The 20,971-nt window shown below is 49.4% G+C and overlaps 9 protein-coding genes across 9 annotated transcripts; 4 read left to right on the forward strand and 5 right to left on the reverse strand.

Annotated features, from left to right (window-relative positions):
* The first annotated feature begins 605 nt into the window (after window positions 1–605).
* On the forward strand, window positions 606–1,463 carry GGI43DRAFT_389435 (VOC family protein). Its single transcript, XM_083204197.1, has 2 exons — window positions 606–1,191; window positions 1,270–1,463. The coding sequence occupies exons 1-2, from the start codon at window positions 785–787 to the stop codon at window positions 1,313–1,315; spliced, it is 453 nt and encodes a 150-aa protein (XP_083065730.1). The 5' UTR covers window positions 606–784; the 3' UTR covers window positions 1,316–1,463.
* Window positions 1,464–2,712, reverse strand: GGI43DRAFT_389436 (HIT-like domain-containing protein). Its single transcript, XM_083204198.1, has one exon. The coding sequence runs from the start codon at window positions 2,320–2,322 to the stop codon at window positions 1,672–1,674; it is 651 nt and encodes a 216-aa protein (XP_083065731.1). The 5' UTR covers window positions 2,323–2,712; the 3' UTR covers window positions 1,464–1,671.
* Window positions 2,713–2,856: 144 nt separating this feature from the next.
* Window positions 2,857–3,693, forward strand: GGI43DRAFT_389437 (DNA-directed RNA polymerase core subunit RPC10). Its single transcript, XM_083204199.1, has 2 exons — window positions 2,857–3,426; window positions 3,486–3,693. The coding sequence occupies exons 1-2, from the start codon at window positions 3,212–3,214 to the stop codon at window positions 3,508–3,510; spliced, it is 240 nt and encodes a 79-aa protein (XP_083065732.1). The 5' UTR covers window positions 2,857–3,211; the 3' UTR covers window positions 3,511–3,693.
* A 29-nt stretch (window positions 3,694–3,722) lies between these two features.
* GGI43DRAFT_389441 (GTPase NPA3) lies at window positions 3,723–5,336 on the reverse strand. The gene is made up of 2 exons (XM_083204200.1): window positions 5,078–5,336; window positions 3,723–5,006 (listed from the first exon to the last, which is right to left on the reverse strand). Exons 1-2 carry the CDS (start codon window positions 5,154–5,156, stop codon window positions 3,904–3,906), a joined length of 1,182 nt encoding a protein of 393 aa, XP_083065733.1. The 5' UTR covers window positions 5,157–5,336; the 3' UTR covers window positions 3,723–3,903.
* GGI43DRAFT_389445 (Chs5p-Arf1p-binding proteins-domain-containing protein) lies at window positions 5,312–8,200 on the reverse strand. Its single transcript, XM_083204201.1, has 6 exons — window positions 7,892–8,200; window positions 7,703–7,829; window positions 7,515–7,645; window positions 7,163–7,443; window positions 6,132–7,105; window positions 5,312–6,073 (listed from the first exon to the last, which is right to left on the reverse strand). The coding sequence occupies exons 1-6, from the start codon at window positions 7,912–7,914 to the stop codon at window positions 5,531–5,533; spliced, it is 2,079 nt and encodes a 692-aa protein (XP_083065734.1). The 5' UTR covers window positions 7,915–8,200; the 3' UTR covers window positions 5,312–5,530.
* Window positions 8,201–8,350: 150 nt separating this feature from the next.
* GGI43DRAFT_389446 (uncharacterized protein) lies at window positions 8,351–15,068 on the forward strand. Its single transcript, XM_083204202.1, has 4 exons — window positions 8,351–8,550; window positions 8,608–8,682; window positions 8,746–12,779; window positions 12,840–15,068. Exons 1-4 carry the CDS (start codon window positions 8,548–8,550, stop codon window positions 14,791–14,793), a joined length of 6,066 nt encoding a protein of 2,021 aa, XP_083065735.1. The 5' UTR covers window positions 8,351–8,547; the 3' UTR covers window positions 14,794–15,068.
* Window positions 15,069–15,099: 31 nt separating this feature from the next.
* GGI43DRAFT_389447 (RNA-dependent ATPase RRP3) lies at window positions 15,100–17,072 on the reverse strand. Its single transcript, XM_083204203.1, has 2 exons — window positions 16,628–17,072; window positions 15,100–16,550 (listed from the first exon to the last, which is right to left on the reverse strand). Exons 1-2 carry the CDS (start codon window positions 16,808–16,810, stop codon window positions 15,291–15,293), a joined length of 1,443 nt encoding a protein of 480 aa, XP_083065736.1. The 5' UTR covers window positions 16,811–17,072; the 3' UTR covers window positions 15,100–15,290.
* A 152-nt stretch (window positions 17,073–17,224) lies between these two features.
* Window positions 17,225–18,884, forward strand: GGI43DRAFT_389448 (Brix domain-containing protein). The gene is made up of 2 exons (XM_083204204.1): window positions 17,225–17,726; window positions 17,780–18,884. The coding sequence occupies exons 1-2, from the start codon at window positions 17,295–17,297 to the stop codon at window positions 18,731–18,733; spliced, it is 1,386 nt and encodes a 461-aa protein (XP_083065737.1). The 5' UTR covers window positions 17,225–17,294; the 3' UTR covers window positions 18,734–18,884.
* A 66-nt stretch (window positions 18,885–18,950) lies between these two features.
* On the reverse strand, window positions 18,951–20,671 carry GGI43DRAFT_389449 (FAD dependent oxidoreductase). The gene is made up of 2 exons (XM_083204205.1): window positions 20,375–20,671; window positions 18,951–20,319 (listed from the first exon to the last, which is right to left on the reverse strand). Exons 1-2 carry the CDS (start codon window positions 20,556–20,558, stop codon window positions 19,040–19,042), a joined length of 1,464 nt encoding a protein of 487 aa, XP_083065738.1. The 5' UTR covers window positions 20,559–20,671; the 3' UTR covers window positions 18,951–19,039.
* Between the last annotated feature and the right edge of the window lie 300 nt (window positions 20,672–20,971).

Consider the following 20,971-nt stretch of genomic DNA (forward strand, 5'->3'; position numbering starts at 1 on the left):
GAATTTATGCCGCTGATTTCGGCCCGTGCCGGACGATGATGTTCCAATGCGAGCTGAGTCGGCTTCTTGGATTGGCCTTGGCCTTGGCAAAAAAAAAAACCAGCTGTCGCACATCCTATGTATGGTTATATAGTACGTTTAATTGGTGGTAACTTACAGTAGGTAGGCTACTATAATTTGGCGAAATAACGCGTGGGACATTTCTAGTTAGTTTGCTTGGAATTTGTTATTTCCGCCAGGCAAGGTGAGAACTTGGGGATCTGACTTTGCTTCATTCTTCTCAGTAAGCGAAGAGATGCAAGGTGATTTCAACAAACCAATGCATTTTAGCTAGATTACATTGGTCTAGTTGGATCGATTTCATCTTTGTAGATACTCGAATTGATCTAATAATTGGTATCAAAACCATCTGAATGATATATATACTGGCAGCGGCTGTGTACTACTGGGCACTAGGTCTGTATGCTTAGCTGCTGGTTCGGCTGATACTACTATAGCCTACATGCACCCTGCCAGCGTAGAGAGTTAAAGCCACGGAATATTTTTGTGTATCGTATAAAAGATGAAGTGGAAGCGAAAAAGAACAAAGTAGATCAATTATAGGGCGTGCGTGGGGCAATGAGAAATAGAGTGTGTGCTACAACCTATTGTCTTCTTTCTCCTTATATCCGGACGGGTTGATTTACTCAGCCAAGATTTAAGTTGAATAATATCCAGTATATCAATTCATCCTCAGCGTCTAACTACTTCCCTCTACACTTTCTCTCATCATTGCCTCTCCACAATGTCTCGTGCACTGGCAGCCGTCCGGTCCTTGGACCACCTCGTCCTAACCTGCGCCTCCATCCCCCGAACCGTCTCTTGGTACGGCAAGTACCTCGGCATGAAGCAAGAGGTCTTCACACCTCCCGCCACCCCAGATACGCCGCGAGTAGCCTTGAAATTCGGCACGCAGAAGATCAACCTGCACCAGAAGGGCAAGGAATTCGAGCCCAAGGCATTAACGGCGTTGCCTGGCACGGCGGACCTATGTTTCGTAGTAGAAGATGATGTGGACTTGGACGAGGTGAGGAAGGGCTTCGAGAAGGATGGCGTGGAGGTGTTGGAGGGAGGAAAGATTGTTGCGAGAACGGGGGCCATGGGAAGGATTAGGAGTGTTTATGTGAGGGATCCGGATGGGAACTTGATCGAGTGAGTGGGCTCTTGTGTTGGGTGCTATGTCGTTAAGATGGGTGTCGTGATATGCTAATCTTGAGTATGTTATATTAGGCTTTCACAATACAGAGTTGTTCACGACGATGGTTTAGAATATTGAGTCTTTTTGTTTTGACATCTCCCACAGAATAGAGATTTGAAGTCATCGTGTTGTTTCAATTCTGGCCACAAGCTATCCAACATTGACGCTGTTATGATAAACAAACAAGGGAAGCTCACTCGTTCAAAAGAAACAGAGCATTTGGTCGGTTCATGTATATCCATTCGATTTAACTACCTAAATATAATATATACCGGCTTCAACGCTCAATGTTACGACAGCTATTCTATCTGTTTTAAGCAGGCTCAGAAACATTCTAATCGCTCTCCGGCCTTCAAATGTATGCCGCTGGAAAGAAAAAAGACACAGCGAAAAAGTGAAAATAAAATAAAACTTCAGAAAAAAAGGTTGGCCCCTTATAATTTCTGCGGAGGCTTCTTCTTCCTCTCTCGCTCGTCCTGCTCCTCTCTCAAAATATCCGCAATCTGCTGCCTCAGCTCCTCCGCCAAATGCTCCGCCTCGTCCTCATCCAGTTCCTCCCTCTGTCCCCTCCCAAACATCGTAAAGCTCTCGCGATACCTGCCGCTCGCACGAATCTCCGGCCGTGGAATCAAATGGTAGTGCATATGCGGCACGACCTGCGCCGCGGCCGCGCCATTGTTCTGCACCACGTTCCAGTCGGCGATGCCCGTCGCGCGCACCAGCGCCGCCGACAGCAGGCGGATGTAGCTACCAAGTTCGCGCGCCTCCGGGTTGGTCACGTCCGTCAGTTTCGGCCTGTGAGCGCGCGTGCACAGCAGCAGGTGGCCGTGGCTGAGAGGCAGGATGTCGAGGAAGGCGATGGCCGAGGGCGTGGACAGCACCACAAAGGACGCCGGCTCGGTGAGGTTGGATGGGAATGGAGAAGGGGGATTGATGGCGCTGAAGGGCGGGTGGGCGGCGGCGATGGCGCAGAAGGGACAGTCTTCTTCGCGGACCGTGGGAGGCGGTAGAGACGGGTCGAATGAGGTGTGCATATTGGCTGGTTGGTGGTGGTGTTGATGGCTTGCTGCCTGCCTCTCCTTCATTGAGTTGGTGTTGATGGTTGAACTTGGGTGAGATGTAGTGGAATATGCCCAATCAATGCTCGGCTGGTATCGCGTATGTGTGTAGAATTATGATGAAGAAGATAAAAAAAAAAAAAAAAATAAGCCCGAATTGAATCGTCGCAGATCTTGTCCGTCGCTCTTCACTTCTTAGCTTGGCCGCAATCGCATGATACAGCTTCGAAACCACCGCTGGGCCGGCTAAATCACCAGATGGACGAACCCTGCAAAAGCTCGGACTTTAGTGAAGCACTGCCCGTTTTTCTCTCTTTCTATTACCTGCTCGGCAATTCGCGACGGTAGGTATTCACGGTTATCGCATGAACTGCTGCAGATAATTGATCTCCCGGCATATGTATGACAGAGTATGGGGTGCAGCGTGAGTTTGCCGAGGTATACGGCCTATGGCAGCATTAGCCAGTAGTATTCGGCGCGCATTACTAAGGCGACACAACTTATTACTAGCAGCAATTATCTAACTTAGATGGAGTGTTCGCGTCAATGGCCAAACTTGGCAATGAGAATGGCTGAATGTGCACTTCAAATCATTAATCCAATTATAACAATAAACACCTTTTTTATACAAAAGATAAAGCCTTTAATTGATTTCGCCAGCCGGTTTACTATACGCGACCACTCATAAGTGGTGCTTCATCACATTGATATATAAGCTCCTCTCACCGCCCAATTCTGCCGGACAAAATTCTCCTCCACCGCCACTATTTTCTCTCCCAAACTCCGCCATCGTCAGCCAATCTCGCCAACGCCATCAAAAACAGTCACCATCCTTCCGTCACCCCGTCACCCCGTCGCCCTCTTCCGAGACCTCACCAACCCCAAATACCACCCGCTCCACAGCAAATAGCACAACATGCCTCGCGAAGAGTACCAGGTCCCTACCACCTCCGGCGGCGCCTCAGCCGGAGCCATGACCCGTGGCGCAACTGGTGGTGAGCGACACGACAGCCGCTCTGTCATGACCTACATCTGCGGCGACTGCGGCGGCAACGTCACCCTTAGCAAGGATGCGCTGGTTGCCTGCCCTCACTGCGCTGGCCGAGTGCTCTACAAGGAGCGTACCAAGCGGTGAGTTCTGTTCCTATATTGCAGCCGGGAGGATTTTAGGCTGACTTAGGGGGATTTAGAATGGTGCAATTCGAGGCTCGATAGATGGATGGGTGGCAAGGAGAATGTTTGACAGCATGAGGGGACGAAAGTACCAAAACTAAGACAAAAAACGACAAAATCATAGATCACACTCGAGGAGTTTTTGGGATACAATTAGGGATAATCACTAAGCACAAAGGAGTCAGAGAAACTTATTACTTGGGAAATTTAAATTTTTAACTTTGATATTACTTCTTATTTATGCAATATGCGTCCCTTCTCTCAAATCCCGAAGCCTGCGTATAAATCTTTTGGGGTTCTTGCGCGTAGCCCTTGAATCACAGAAATCATGATAGCCGAGTCCCCTTTTTATATCTTGTGTTTTTCGCCTGATTTTCCAAACAAAACGCCTAAACTACCAGTGTGCATGTATGGCTCCAAAAACCCTGTGGTGTGTTACCGCTGCGTGTATAGATACTTGGCAAAACTTGCGTCGCCCAAGATGCCTTCGTCCTTGCCGTCCATAGCAGCGGCATACCTCGCCTGCAAGCCCTCCTTGGTCGTTTCATCGTCTTCGTCGTCGTCACCGGAGTCGGCATCGCTGGGGACATCCACGTCGTCGTCGTTGACCTGAATAGGCTTCTTCTCCGCTGCGTCGTTGGCGACAACGGACATGCCTTGCATCATCTTGTCCAGCTCCTCCTGGCGAGTCTTCTTCTTTCGCTCTTCTCTCTCTTCTCGTCGTCGATCCAGTTCGGGCAGATAATCTTCCAAGAACTCTTTCCTCTTCTCTTCAACAGCCTCAAAGAACTCATCGATACCAGTTCCCATCCTTGAACTGACTCCCACCATGGTGAGATGTGAATAGAATTCCTCCAGCACCAAGCTCATCGAGTTGAGCAAGCTGCCCATGTAGCCGCTGCCACCGCTTCCAAAACCTTCTTGTCCACCGAATGTGTCAGAGTTCTCGTCACGGCGTAGAGCTTCTTGGAACGCTTCGAAATCCGTCATCCACTCCTTGGCGAATGAAGCGTCCTTGACATCAGTCTTGTTGAAGACCAAGATCATGGGCAGCTTTGTCTTATAAAGAATAGAGCAGGCGTAGAGCATGTTGGACATGAATGTGGACGTTGAAGCAGTTCGCGGGGTATCAATGATGTAGGCGATGACGGTAGGGAAGGCTGATGCGAGAGATTCGAGGAGAATAGTTCCTGAAGCTGACCATACGAAAGCTTCAATCTGTCCAGGCGTGTCGACGAGGATACGGTCGATGGGCTTGCGCTCCGGGTGTTCGGGGTCGGGCTTTGCGCGCTTCTCCAGCAGGTTGACAATCTGATCGACTTTTGTGGCGAACAGGTTTAGTGACGTTAAAATTCCTCCGTTGGGCCCCAAGTTGTACTGCTTCATGACTTCTTCATAGTTGACTGAGTCTCGAATATCAATGTTGCTCTCGAAGGGAACGTTGAGAACCGCAGGGTCCAGGTTGATGACATAGGGCGGCGTGTTCTTCGAGTGGAGATGCGCATTGATTCTCTGCATAAAAGTCGTCTTGCCCGAGCCTATATTTTGCAAGACAAAAGCGTTAGAAGATTGCGACGTTGAAGTCTGCGTTGCAACAGAGAAGGCCTACCTGCCATGCCCACGCAGACAATGGCCGGAGGCGACGTCGCCGAAATCGACGGTGCGCTGCCAGTAGATGATGAAGCCATTCTGGACTGATCTGATTGGCTTTACTATGTCGTGTATCGAAGCGCCAAGAGAAAACGAAATCAAGATGCTTAGAAATGAAGTTGAAAAAGAGCTTGGCGGGTCAAATTTTTAGTAGAAAGAAAGCAGAAAGCTGCCCCGCGGTGACGTCCTTAGCTGAGATAAAGATAAAACATTGTATTATATAAGCAGTCAAATGCGCCTCATCCCGTCTCAGCATTTGCACAATTATTGATATTGACGGCACTCTTGCTACAAATCACCGGCTGCCTACTAATCGCTAGGTATCAACTTTCAAACATGCTTTTTGTTCAGACATATCCCCCCAAATCGATAACCCCAGCCAGCACCGCTTTGAAACCAGTTCCTCAACCCCCTAACCATCTGTACCGCTGCTATGGAATGTTGCACACAGAGCCGCATAGTGGTGCGTCAAGTCGAGCACATTCTGCGGTAGGCTTGTTGCCTGAATGATGCTTCTCACCTTTACGGCTCCCTCGTCCTCGATCAAAGTGCGGATGGTGCGCAGGAGCTCTGGGCTGAACTCGCTGTACCACCTGTACTGCCAGGTAACAAGTCTAATCACTGCGGCCACCGTCTCCCTCGTGCTCTTCGTCTTCTCAAAGACGCGCAATACGCCGGCCAAGGCCTTGGGGCTGAAGCGGAGAGACAGGCAAGCCCTGTATGCCTCGGCCGCTTCGTCAAAGTGCTGCAGTCGTTCCGCGAGTGAACCAAGAATCTCCCACTCCTCCGCAGACTTCTTATACTGGATTTGCTGGGCGCGATACTGGGCCATCTGCGTGCGCCAAATTGTGTACACACGCAAATCTTCATACAGGACCATGAACAAGCTATCAAGCCAACGCTCACACAGCCGTTTAGTGTTAAGTTTGGAGAGGTGATCATCAGCATGGGTGCCCTAAACAGTCGTTGTGTTAGTAGATTACAATAACTCGTATGTGTCACATTTGGCTTACGTTTTCAGCTGTATCGGCCTTGACCTCATCTGGGTCAACTGTACTGGAAGGCTTCTCAACCCCACTGCCTTCTCCATTGGGAGCCAGTGTAGCTGCGGCCTCGGTGGATTTCTCGCCCTCGTCATCGGAACCTTCGTCTCCGTTGGTGGTAGGGTCTGGCGTGCCCCGGAGGCCGTCCATACTAGGAGTGCGTTTGGGCTGAGCAGCCTGGGTAGCTTCTTGCTTCTCAGTACGGTATTCATCCTCCATAACGAAGACGTTGCTGCGAATCTTAAGAAGCTGGTCCCAGCCGATCTTGGCCGTCATTTCCGTCAAAATGCCGTACGCCTTCTTAAACGTGCCGCGATAAGACGCCGCCCTCAGACTCAACAGGCTCGGATCGACTTGCTCTGAGTATCTTGACTCGGGTTCGCTATCAATCTCATCAAGGCGAGTTTCGGGCAAGGTAGGGAGATGGACGTCTCTCGGCTCGGGCATCATAGGAGAATCCTTGTCTTGGTAGGTAAACATGGGGCATGAGTTGAGTATTGTCAAGGCGTTTTCCCAGTCTTCCATGGCAACGTATACCTGGGCCAATCTGGCCCAAGTACTAAACTCGCTTGGGGCAGCTATCGTACTGCGGTCAGCACAGCCAAGGGCCATTTTCAATCTCTCTTCCTTCATCTCCGGAGTGTCGGCCTTTTGGGACTTCTTTAGCAGGAAATCCGCCTGTGTGTCAAGCATAACGTAATCCATCGGAGTCTGCTGAAGCGACTGGTACAGAATCTTTACACCTGAAACTTCTTCGTTGCCCATGAAGAGCACCTTTGCCAGCAAAGAGGCGACTTCGACACTCTGAGTGCGGAGCTTCTCGAAAAGATTGATTCCAGATGCATAACGACCGGTTGTCTCGAGATACTTTAGCAGCCCCGTTGTGAGGTGATTTGATACATTCGTAGGAACTTGAACGATGGAATCAGATCCCAATTGCCACCCTGTATGGAAATGTTAGCCTGCTGCCGCTTGAAATCACAATCTTTCAAGTTCCATACCCCTGAAGAAGAGCTGCTCGGCCGCATTGAGGAAACGATGCTCGGTTTCGGTATTGGTAACAGGGTTGAATCTTCGGACGCCGACGATTTTGCGAATACTACTTCCACTGCCGTCGTCGGCATACGAGTATGCTCTCAGAACGCTGCAAAGATATGTCTCTAGCCACAGATCATCTGAAGCCTTTCGCTTTTCGCCTCGCTCGTCAACGCAATAGCTCTCGACAGTTCCGGGAATAGACACATGCACCCGCATGTCTAGTCTCGAGAAGGCATTGTAACAGCTTTGTTGTTGTCAGCATCTATGTGTCTGGAGACTCTTTTAGGCAGCGGCCCGCATCGTCTTGTCACCTACCAAAACACACCCTCGACGATCCTGGTGACAGTGTTTGGGTCGTGGTCCCGGTACGTCAGAGTATTGATATAGGCTGCAAGACTGGCCGAAGACGACGCATCTACACCGGTAACATGATGGTAGACGCCGGTCTGTAATTACTCTCTTAGCTGATTGTCTCGTGCTCCTGTGATTGTCTCGTCGCTAACCTGCTTCCCGGGATTGCGCACTGCCTGCTTCACTAGATGCACCAGGTCCGGCGGGCCCAGCTCTCGTAATGTGGCAAGCGACTCTGTTCGGGCATCAATCGACTCGTGGAGGACTTCCTCTGTTAATCTGGTCAAGAGTTAGACGGGCTCCTTAGCTGCGGCGTGTCTCGTATCGCGGGCGGGGCTCACTCAGGCACTGCTGGCGCAACCATGGCGGCAAGCAGGCTCTCGCAATTGCGAGGTCAATGGAATGAAGCTTGCGTCAAGAAATTGAGCGTTAGTCAATTATGAAAGCGGCAGAAAAGAGTCACGATGCCAAAGAGCGCAAGAGTTGTTGCGCAGACTGTGGATTGGAGGAGCTGTTATTGAGAGCTTCGAACAAGGATTCCTTGGGCTGGAGCCACACTTGACCACGTATGACCAGCCTCGCCCTGCGCCATGCACGTGGAGCCCGTCAATCAAGGTACGGAGATTGGCAGCCTGATAGCGCTGAGGTGCCTATAATTGGCGCTGGGGACAGCGCACCTTAGTCAGCTGTCGATTGCCATCTCCCTCAGTTACAGTGACTGCTAGCGCTGGGCTAGCTTGAAGCAGCGGTCCCAGTGCCGTATTAGCGCTGGCACTTAGACAGTTTGCCTTAATGAAGTACGTAGCTCTGGTACGGAGAATGCACGACAAGGGCTCATTGGCCGCAATCTTATCGCTTCAGTTGGATCAGCTTAACGCGACGCGGTTCGCATGAAACGTCATTGCTGAGGGCCAGATGAAGCCTCGCCATCCACCATCCTGAATCTGATAACGCTGCGAGTGCTGGATCTGCCAGTGCCCGCATATCGCTTGCGATCATGGTACGCCGTCAATTGCCTCCCTGTCCGGATCTAAGCTGAGCTGACCCTTTGCTGCAGCCCGCCTTCCAGGCCATCAACCTCGAGCCAGAGGAAAACATCGACGAGCAGATCGACACAACCAAGGAGCTCCATGTAAGTTGGATATGTGATTATGCTGGGCCTATGGTATCTTGCCAGTACTCACGCCTCGTATAGGTAGACGAAGCCCTCAAGCGATTTCAGAATGCGCTGAAGCTCCACGCCCAAGGCCTGCGGTCCCGCGAAGCCGCCAGTGCAGCCTACGACGAACTTTTCGAGTCGGAGATATTCAAGTACCGAGAAGCGAGGACCGACTATGAGAGGACAGAACTACAGGCGAACGGACAGGCGTCAACTTCAGCACTGGAAGCCTTTGCTGACGGACTTGATGTGGCCGCAGGTGGCGCTGACGGAGTGGCTGCCAGCCTGGCTCTTGCGCTCTATCTCTCCTATAAGAATCATGGGCAATTTTACTTGGATAAGCTGAAAGATGAACATGCGACAAGCCCGGAGTGGAGTAAGAGATTCCAAATATACTATCGCAGTGATGAGGGGAAGAAAGTTCTTGATAGCTGGACTGCGGCGCTGGATCAAGATCCTTCAGACCCAGAGCTATGGAGAAAGGTATCACGGTTTGCTGGCTCAATGAACAGTGGAAGGATTAAGCGTTATTGCCTAGAGGCTGCAATAGAGCTAGATGATGATCCAGCTGTCATGGAAGTTGAGCCTCCTTCTATCGCAGAGAGCTTGGCTGGAGAGCAGCTCAAGACGTATTTGAACCTTCTCGGAGACGAAATGGCGCTGTCACACCCTGCCATGGGACCCTGGCTAAAGAAGAAGCTGCCAGCGCTTTTAAAACAACATGTTGACCCGATACCATTCTTACCAGACCCAACTTCAACACTCCTGGTATTACCAGAACTGCAAAATAGCGGCAAACTTCTACTCACCGACAGCGTTGATGAAACCGCTTCTGTGTCAAGCGACTTACAAATCTCCGACAAGCCCGTTGAATCATGGGCTGACCTCGGAATTGAACTCATGAAGTGTGCTGAAAATACAAAGGGCGCTTTGGAGATTTGCAGGTTGATATTGGAAACAGCCAAGCAGGATACGGATATGGAAGAATCGCGAGATGGAGTCACCGACGAACCCGAGAACGGCGCCTCTCCTGATGACAAAAAAGCTACTGATGAAAATGACGACAAAGAGAAGACATCTGCAACACCGCCGCTGGAGTCAAAAGAGAGTCAGTTATCTGAGGTCGCTGACGACACCGCAAAAAGCGAAGCGGCGCAAAAAGAGTCGAGTGTAACGCAGGCAGCCAGAAAGCGATCACAATCTACTGCAGGGCTACCAGATGGTGCTGATGAAGAGAATATAACTGAAAAAAGAAGCAAGAGAGTCCGCAGAAGAGCAGAAACAGCCCAGGCTGCCGAAGAAGCTCCTGATCCGAATACGCTGATAGCGAATCAGCTACGCCCCTTTCAAGAGGCCGATCAACACCTCTTTACCATGGCAAAAAACATGCTCGAGACGATTGGCGTAGAAGACAAAGAAACGTATGAATACCTTGACGAGATTCTGAATCTATGTGCCGCAGAAGATCGTTTGACGTCCAAATCTACCCGTATTGGAGCCAAGGACTTGTGCACTCTAATAACCGAATTCAAGGAGGATGTCGCAATGGTGTTCCTTAACAAAAAGGAGCAAGCAACTTTGGGGCTTTCTTCCTTTTTAGAACATGCCAAAACTGGATCTCAAGATCAGGCCGTGAATATTCCCTTCAATGAAGTCAAGGGCCTAAGAGACTTTGCCCAAAAGGTGGAGGAGAGAAACGAGCAAATGACGAGCCACGATATTGTTTTCGAGTGGATGAAAACAATAAGCTCCGGCTACGCCTCCTTTAAGTGGCCGGACGGTATGAAAACCGCAGTGGTTCAGTTGTTGAATACAGCCGACTCCTCTTTATACAGGCGTGTTTCAGAGGAGCTGAATGGAAATCCTTCTTCTGAAGCTCTTGCCGACTTGGAATCTCTGATTCCCATGATATTTGAGCTTTACATCGATATTTACGAGCGAATCACCAACCCCAGTAGTGCTGTGGACTATGCAACTCGTATGGAGACTAAATATCGACTTCAGCGATGGCTGGATATAGCATCGGCTTATGTGGGCTTGATGAACCGACCTGCAGCGGATCCTCTATGCGTCAGATTTCTATGGGCATCCGTCATGGTGTCATCGCTCTCCGACAAGCCGGTTCGAGAACATATTCTGCTGCTATGGACGTCTCTACGTGATTTCCTAGCAGAAGAGGAAGTTGACGTGCTGACTCTACCAAACAACGTAGTTATGCCGACAATTTCTCCAGCAGCCGCGGATCGGGAAATATCCAAGCTTACTACAATGGATTTCTTCCTCAGTCTCTTCCAAGAAGGGATGGAAAGCCCTGTCCACGTTATTGAAACTTTAGAGCCTGTTCTCAACCCTTCATCCGTCTGCGTGTCTTCAGAGGACCATGATGCGATAGATGATGATGCTTCTCCATCGTCCGATCAAGACCAGGAAGAACAAAAGGCCACACAACGCATATCAGACTGTGCTACTCAAGGCATGCGTGACCTATGGAAATTTCTGCGTAGTAGCAGCACGGAGCTAAGACTGTTTCTTTGGTCACGACTTGGCGATGCCTACGAAGCCATAAAATACACCACCAAGAGGTTTTCGTGCCACCTTAGGAGTATTGAGCTTATTGTGGCAGATTTGGAGAGCGAAAAGTATGCTAAGCTGCCGGACGATTCTCGTCTGCTTCTTTACATGAGGACTTTAAAGTCTCTTGATGAGTTGTTGATCCAAGCATTGACGTTGGCCTTGAATGACAGTTCTGCGTTTGACATTATTGACGATGATCATCTCAAGTCAAGCTGTAGTGCTATCGCGAAAGTGAATTCCATCCTGCACGTTGCATTTTTGTGTGAAGATGAGATAAAAATAGGATTGAAGACGGCACCGTCTTCAAACTCCACTTTCCAGTCTCTCATCACCAAGTTACGAGAAATGCAAGTACGCACTTGGTGTCTTCAATTCACCATGTTTAGGGCAGGTCTGCCTCTACAAAATCCCATTGCTCCGGAGAAGGATCTAGCAGATTTCCTTGCTGCCATTCATCAAGTTATTGGTCTCCGAAAATGCTGCAAAGCATCTAACAAGATCTTCCTCAAAGTCATGCGCATGGAGCTTCTCCAGAATAAAAACATTGAGAATTGGGAAGACTATCTGGGGCAAGTGGTTTATGATCTTTACGGACTTAAGCTTGGAGTGGGAGTATGGGAAGTTCAAGACCATGGCTGTCCGCATGAGAAGCTCGAGAAGCGTCAGACGATGCAGCTTGTGGAAAAGGTAATGATTCTGGCAAATCGCATGCCGATGAAGGACCTTTTGAAATCGGACCTCAAGGCCGCGATTGAGCATATGCAACAGACCATCGGCCAGCCGAAATCTACGCCACAGATGATTCACAACTTGCGCAACTTTACCGAACTTGTAAAGAAACCCATCCATCCACTCCGACTCTATCAAGCGTTGGTTGGAGAGGTATCGGTGGATGCAGTATCTACAAACACACCAGAAGCGGCCCTGGCCAAGCACGGCTGGTTTTTCTTACTTGGGATGATAGCATTGACCAAGTTTAAAGCTGTTGACTTGAATCGACGACAGACACCAGGCGCAACAGACGATCTTCGTATTGGAGCGACTTTTCTGAGGCTGCAGCTGCAGTTTAGCTCTGATAGCTGGGAGTCGTGGTTTCGGCTGGCTGAATGCTTCGACTATGACTTGGATGAAGCTGTGCTATGGACGGCCGATAAAATGAACAAAGACCGGGCGGAACTTGTCAAGTTCCAGAGGAATGCTATCCACTGTTATACGCTTGCCTTGTCACATTCTAGGTATCTAGAAATTGAGGGTAAAGACGAAGACCCCTTACATGACCTATATCATAAGTTCGGAATGCGCCTGTATGCTTCCAGTCGAGAGCCATTTGCTATGGAGCCCTTTCAACATTCCGATCAGGAACGATTCTTTATTCAAAACATGGGGGCTGGGACGTTCAAAAGGATATTACATGAACAAATGACGGAGTACAAGGTGTGGAAGTTTGCTGCCAAGATGTTTAGAATGGCTATGGAACGCAAGCCCGGCAACTGGAAGTAAGTATTGAATGGACGAAACTGGACTGATGATTTCAAAAGGTGCTAACAACGGATTAGGAACCCCTATATGCTGGCCAAGTGCTATTGGAAGATGTATCAGGCGCCAGAAGAAGAACTCGATAGCAAAGATATGCACAGCAGAATCGAGATGACGACGCTGCTCAAGGCGCTAAAGGATGCGGTTAATGTGGCTTACAACGCGAGGAAATCTCGAAGCAGCGACCCAATCCTCGAGCCGCATTATAAGATTGTGTCGATTGTACACAAACTCGTAATGCGAGGAGATCTCCCTGCCAAGGAAGCCGCCGAATTGTTATCAGAGCAGCCGTTTGGCGTGAAGTTCAAGCCCGATGACATCTTTGCTTCGTTTACAGAGCCCGAAGATTGGGAAGAATACATTATCCCAAGCCTTGTGAAGCTCAAGGAGAAGGACAAGTCTAACTGGCAACATCGCATTGTGGCACGCCATGCCAGAATCCTGTTTGACGAGGCTAGCCTGGAGCAAGTCAGCGACATCAAAGTGGCAGCTCAGGCAGCTTTTGCAATTCTGAAAGAAAACATGTTCACTAAGACAATGGTCATGAATGTGTGGAAATGCGATGCTGAACGTCCAGGCCGTCACCACGTTTTTACTGAACAATACGTACGATTTATGACAAAATTGCTTGTGGTCATGTCAGATAAGACAAATCTGGAGCAACTGCTTCGTCGTCTACGGAAAAAAGGAGCGGATTTCTATCACTTTGTTGACCTGTGGCAGTCTTGCTGCAACGCATATCTGAAGCTTCTAAGAGAGGCACACAACATTACACATCTTACAGACGATGCATTCAAGGCTTTATCTACCGAAGAATTCGAAATTTTCAGTGAGAGAATCACGGAGTGGGCTGCTCGCGACGAGGCGAATGTGCCGGCATTCAACTGCATGAAAGAGGCTATTGAGATAAAAAAGCTCAACGCCAATCTGATGAAGGCTGCCGGAATTGATGATTTAATTAACGATTGTTATTCCAAGATCTATGTAGATGTAGCTGGTACATTACCAGGCCAAGAGCCCAGCAAAATTATCGAGGAACGCAACCAAGCGAAGGAGATTGCGGCCAAGCTTGAAGCTGAGGCTGCGGCTCAAGCTGATGCCAACAAGCCAGCCAGTTCTCTCAGCAACATACTCAATCCCCCGAGCACTCACGAGAGCCTTGCCGGCACTGCAACGCCGCTGGAAGGAGAAAAATCCGAAGCAGCGCCACGAACTCGCAGGGTTGGAGTTCGAAGGCCAGACGTTCTCCGCAAGGCAGAGGCAGCTGTTGCTCGCTCTATGGAAGCTCCAAAGTCAGCTCACCCCAGGAGTCGAGTCGGTAGCATGTCCAGCGGCAAGCGTGGAAGCCAGACGCCGAACGTTGGTGCTAGTGACGCCGACACCGACGAAGAAGGGCCAGAAACGCAAATCAGAAGAGAAGAGGCAGGGGAAGATACTGACATGCCCGACACCCACTACGAGGAGGATGGCCATGACCATGATGTCGATGTCGATGGTGATGGTGATGGTGATGGCGATGGTGATGGCGATGGTGATGGCAACGATGACTCCAAGATTGAGGACAAGGAAGAGCTTGAGAGCGATGAGGCGCCAAGTCTTGTCGATTCTGCTGATGAGAGCGACCTTAGCGATGTTCCAGACGATTACGAAGAAGACGTTCCTCCAAGCTTGATGTTCCCACACCTAGGCCGGACTATTCAAAGCGGCGAAACTAGCGGAGAAGACGCTGATAGCGAAAGCGAAGGTGACGAGGAAGAGGACGAGGAGGAAGATGAAGAAGAGCATGGCGACGATGAAGCCGAAGAGGCTGAAGAGGAAGAACACGAGGGCGATGAAAGCAAAGATATCCACGAGGACGGCGAAGAGGAAGAGGAAGAAGGGGAAGAAGAAGAAGAGGAACACGACGATGACACTGAGATGGCGGAACCGCATACACCACGGGATGAGGATGTTTCTGTAGATATGGGAACGTAAGCAAACCGGATTTCGATGGGGAAATGGTCTTTACATACATACATACGCTTTTGGGAAGTTGTTAAGGAAGAGGAAATTGTTGATTATTCTGCAGGAGTTTTTACTACTGCAAGGGCTTTTTCTATAGTAGAGCTTTCTAAAGAGGGAAAAGTGCTTTATTTGCTATTGGATTGGGTTAGCTGGAGGTGGACGTGGTTCAGGATGCATCCTTTTGACTTAGATAACTGTATTTTGTTTGGGTTTAGGGCTTATAAAACATCATTCATTGCCTTTCATACAGTTTCACTTTAATGATATGATTCTATGCTGTATTGAACAGACTCGCAGTTTGTGAACTATAAACTTTTTGAGTATAAAAGCGAATTTATCAGATATAAAGAGAATAACAAAATATCCGTTCCCAAAAATCCGACATTAACAAGGTACATTACACCTAAACACCTCTTTTATGATGCTCTTTTTTCTTATTACGCCATTTTTGCATCAAAACTTTTCGATTAGCCCTCCTCCTGATCCATGTTGTCTCTTCTCCTCTTGGGCCCGGCAGTTTTGCCCTTGCCCTTGCCCTTGCCCTTATCCTTGTTCTCAAGGAAGGCCTTCATCTCCCCGCGGACTGTTCTCAGAGCCTCGTCAACTCTGCTCTGGAAAGCCATGACTTCCTCCTTCTCAGTTGGGTATTGGTCTAATTCCTTGCCGAGAGCCGCCTCAATACGCTGGTAAATCTCAACGTCATACTGCGTGACAATGCTGATGGCGATACCGGATTTACCGGCACGAGCTGTTCGACCAACACGATGGATATAGGTCTTGGAGTCTTGGGGAAGGTCAAGGTTGAGCACCACGTCGACGGCTGGGATATCCAGACCACGGGCGGCGACATCGGTAGCTACGAGAATGTCGCGAGATCCACCCTTGAATTTGTTCAGAGCACCAAGACGAGCGGATTGTGAAAGCTGTCCGTGGAGCGGGATAGCGCCAAAGCCAAGAGTTCGTAGCAGAATAGCTATCCTCTGGGCCTCAAAGACTGTACGTGTGAAAATGATGCTAGATTTTCCGGCAAACTCGTTGACTAGATAAATAAGATATGTGTCTTTCCGCTTATGGGGGACGAAAACGTAGTGCTGAAGCAGAGTCGAGACAGTCTGGTACTTGCTTGAGCTGACGCTGACGCGGGCGGGATCTCGCAAACTGGCTCTCTGGAGACTCTCGACCTTGGAGCTCAGGGTGGCTGAGAAGAGGTAGGTACGGCGCTCACGGGGGATGAACTTGAGAATCTTGTCGATACTGGGACCAAAGTCCATGTCTAGGAGTCGATCGGCCTCGTCCATAACCAAGTACTTGAGGGATCGCAAAGAAAAGCCCTTTGTCTTTTCCAGGTGGTCCACCAGTCTACCGGGCGTCGCAACAATGATATGAGGCTTCTTTCCCAGTGCAATAGCCTGGGGAACCATGTCCAGACCTCCGACAATGACGGCACATCGCAGCGAGATGAGGGCTCCCAGAGCTTCGAAGGACTGTCCGATCTGAGCGGCAAGTTCTCGGGTCGGCGCAAGGACGAGGCCAAAGAAGGGCTGAGGCTTCTCGAGAAGCGCCTGTAATATGGGCAGAGCGAAAGCAGCAGTCTTTCCGCTACCGGTTTCAGCGAGACCAATAACGTCGCGGCCTGCAAGGGCGATGGGGATGGATTTGGCTTGGATGGACGTGGGGTGCTTGTAGTTGAGAGACTCGCAGGCTTCGCATAAGGAATCTATAATGCCCTACAAAGATTGTAAGCATGATTGTCATACTAATCATGGTTGACGCAATTGACGCATCCATGTTGTCTTATACGCACCAATTCTTTAAACGTCTTCGGCTCTTCTGGCGCTTCTGCAGCGTCGGCTGTGGAAGCAACATCGAGAGTTACGGATTCTTCTTCGGTGTGAGGATCGGGAGATGTCTGAGAAGCAGTGGCCTCTGCTGGCTCGCGCCGAGCAGAAGCACCGTTGGCCACTTTCTGCCTTTTTGAGGCGTTCATCGTGTGCTGTGACGTTTTGCTTTGAGAACAAGAGCAAGAACAAAAAAGATGAAGCTCGTTCAGCAACTTTTTTCTGGGTTCGACTTTTGCAGCAGCAAATCAGGACGCAGCAAGAACAACCCCTGTCAAAAAAGTTTCGATATGCACAAGAAGTGGATGTCTTGCAGGGGTGCGAGAAGAAAATATGTAAGTATCGAGTTGGGTCGACAGAATGAAGCTCGTAATATCACTATCACGAACAGTTTTTATTGCTACAGTTTTTTGGTGCGAGAGCTAAGAAAAAGTGTTAGTGCCCGCCAAACTTGGATCAATCTTTGATGCGCTTAAGCGAGTGTCTAAAAATTCTGGTGGGGCAGGCATAGCAGCGATAAGCTCTTATCGCCCAGCATACTGAACTTTTTTTTCTTCCTGTTAGTGGAAGAGCATAACTCAATTGGACATCCCAACTGCTGGTTTTTTGGTCAGCTACAAAATCAATTAAATCATGGCGAAACGAAGAGTCAAGAAGCGAACCCACATGGGGGCCAACAACCCCCAGCCTGCGTCGGCCGGACATGCCTCTGCCCGTGATCCCAAGAGCATGGTTATCAGAATAGGTGCTGGCGAGGTCGGTTCAAGCATCAGCCAGCTTGCTTCAGATGTTCGAAAAGTCATGGAGCCCGGCACTGCCAGTCGGTTAAAGGAGCGAAGAAACAACCGATTGAAGGATTACGTTGTCATGTGTGGTCCATTGGGAGTGACGCATCTGATGCTCTTCTCGCGATCAGAAGGAGGAAACACAAACATGAGAGTTGCATTGGCGCCTCGAGGACCAACATTAAATTTCCGAGTCGAGAAGTACTCTCTGTGCAAAGATATCCAGAAGATTCAGAGACATCCCAAGGGCATGGGAAAAGAGTTCCTTTCTGCTCCTCTGGTAAGAATGCTGCTTGCACAATGAAGACCGAGTCGCAAACTAACAAATATCAGCTGGTCATGAACGGATTCTCTCGGCCTGATGCCACTTCCAAATCAAAGGTCCCTAAGCATCTCGAATCACTCGCCACCACCGTTTTCTCATCCATGTTCCCCCCGATCAACCCCCAAGCTACACCAATCAAGTCGATTCGCAGAGTGCTGCTCCTGAACCGAGAGCAGTCCAAGGAGGACGACGGCACCTTTATTATCAACTTTAGACATTACGCCATTACCACTCGACGATCTGGCGTTTCAAAACAGTTGCGCCGGATCAATGCGGCCGAACAGTTCCTTGGCACCAAGACCAGCCGACGAAGCCAAATGCCCAACTTGGGAAAGCTGGAAGATATCGCAGACTACATGATTGGCGGCGAAGGCGGCGATGGATATGTCTCTGACGCGACGAGTGGCAGCGAAGTCGACACTGATGCCGAGGTCGAAGTTCAAGAGACCGCCTCACGGAAGGTTTTGTCCGCCAAAGCCCGTGCTGCTGCCGCGGAGAACGGCCAAGATGAAGAGCTTGAAGAAGGAAACGTAGAACGACACGTGGTGAAGCTCGTTGAGCTGGGACCTCGCATGCGTCTGCGCTTGACCAAGGTCGAGGAGGGCATGTGCTCGGGCAAAGTCATGTGGCACGAGTACATTCACAAGTCGGCTTCGGAGATCAAGGAGCTTGAGAAGCGATGGGAGAAGCGGACACAGGAGAAGGAGGCACGACGACGCGAGCAAAAGGCCAACGTTGAGAAGAAGAAGGCAGCAAAGGCAGCCCAGAAGGCAGCTAACAAGGGCGGAAAGGGTGACGAGGATGAGGACGATGATGAGGATGACTACGAGTACTACAGCGATATGGATGTGGATGAGCTTGACAGCGAGGGCTTGGCTGGTGATGCCGAGTTCAAGGTCAACGAGCAGGCGGAGGAGGATGGCGAGTGGGAGGACCAGGAGGAGGAGATTGGTAATAACTAAAGGGCGATGTAATAGGGCAGTCCAAGGATATCCTTGTTTTTTAATGTCTGGGGAGAAGGCATTTTGCACGAAACGTGTTATGGCGCTTGGGTGTTTTATTTTCAGTCAAAATAGCTGCAAGTTTATTACGTATATATATCTATTGCTGCCACTTCTTTGCTAGATGCTTCAGTTGTGATATAACTTGGTGAAGATGGACGCGAGTATAAGTATCCTGCCTCGTGGTCACGTAATTTTATTTGACTCGTGAATTGTATCACGACCAATTTCTATGATTCATATCTTCAATAATACATTTTCTCTGCATCAGACGGATACCAATGGGACATTCCACAACGATCTCGGACCCTGGCTGCCCTCCATTAATATATTGATAGGCTCCTCTTTATCCTGCGAAGTCCTCCATCTCCACGCCTTAATAGCAGGTCGGTCCAATCCAACTCCTTCTATCACATCTACGACCCAACTGCCTATACTAGGTAGAAACTTGAACGCATGTCCGCTGCCTCCTGTGGCGCACATGAGGCCTTCATACCTGGGAACGCGATCGATAACGTAGTGGTTATCGAAAGAGTCTGTATACCAGCACAGCCTAGTCTCTGAGACGTGAATGCCAGAGTTTCCCAATTCGGGGAGATATTCTTCCAAGAACTTGGTGACAACTTGGTGAGCTTGTTGTGGAACTTGCGTGATTGTATCGCTGCTACTCCATTTAGTCACTGGCACGCTGCGTTCTTGGCCATCGGACTGTACTTGGGGATTTGTGTATTTTGTTCCACGATATCCAATCTTGAGCACGCCGTTTTCATCAACAGGAAAGCCGTAAAGGCCGCCATCAGCGCCATGATCACGCATATTAAATGTCCAAGAAGGGAAGTGGGAGTAATGGAAGCGTTTGCGGAGAGGCGATGATTCTGGGATGTGAAGCATAAAGACAGAGCCTGCGGTCGTTTCACAGAGAGAATCGAGGGATGGTAGCAGTGAAGGAGTCCAGCCGCCGCAGCAGAGAATAGTGAGGGCTGCCGAATGGGATTTACCATCGGCTGTAGCGATGCCAGTAACGATGCTATTTGCAGAGGGTGAGGCAGATGAGTCGTATATAAAGGAAGTAAGTCGTCCTGATTCGGGGCTCAGAATAAAACGAACACCGAGCCTCTTTGCTTTATGGAGAGCAAAACGACAGGCTTTATCGGCAAGGACGAAGCCGCCGGTAGTGTCCAAGACGCCGAGAACAGGCTTTCCAAAGGGTTGGAGGGCAGATTCCAGGCCCTTTTGAGAGGCGATCTTGATATCTTGCTGCTCGTTGTTTATAAGCTGCGTGCCGTGATGACCAGCCAATTCCATATTTTCAACGGTAGCTCGTTCAAATCCCGGGAGTGTCTTGGCATCGCTACAGGTAAGATGGCCGTTTTGGATAAAGATGTCACTTGGAGTCATTCCCAGAGGGAGAAGTGTATCGTCGTCGCCATCTTCACTGCTGCTCTTGAGTTCTTCATTCCAGACCGCCCAAGCAGAGAGAGCTTCGCTACTGAGATCCTGGTATTCGGTCTGGGAGCCATATGCTGAGCGAATAACTTTGTTGATGTCTGAACATACGTTAAATGACATGAGTTTGCTCAAGATGATGTACGGATAACGGACCTGAGGACGCAGAGTCGCAGCCACGAGAGTAAGAGTATAGAGTTTCGTGATAGGGCTGTTTATCAAAGACTGTAATGTTGGTGTATCCTCGTTGAGCAAGATGGATGGAGGTGCTTAAGCCAAAGATGCCAGCTCCGACGATGATGATGGGAGAGTCTTTGGTGGGTGGTGGTGCTGAAGTCATTGTTGGTGGAACAAGAGTGAGGATGAGATGAGATTGCAAGATTGCTGACGCTGAGTTGGATGAGAAATTACATGTCTTTGATGGATGGCTGGTGAGATTAGAGTGAAGTGAAAGACGTATTGCGTGATTAGCCTAATGCACGGGAATGATCTGCGGGGGAATAGAGCTTATTAATAAAGGACGTGGAATCGTATTAAAACTCATCTTATAGTGAAATTGGCATGATATCACACATAGCAAGTAAACATGAATAAAATCGCTTTTATTGATGAGTAGAATATAGCTTCATGTTAATACGAACAAACGCGTAGTCATGTTAAGAGGAACTGAGGCTATCAAAGCACTACCCATATTATAACCCAGTAAGGATTGTCACTCTTTGTATTAATAAATGCACTATATCTCCATGATAT

The sequence above is a fragment of the Trichoderma evansii genome (assembly GCF_050947405.1).
Source record: "Trichoderma evansii strain SZMC 28006 chromosome Unknown GGI43scaffold_1, whole genome shotgun sequence".
Classification (NCBI taxonomy): domain Eukaryota; kingdom Fungi; phylum Ascomycota; class Sordariomycetes; order Hypocreales; family Hypocreaceae; genus Trichoderma; species Trichoderma evansii.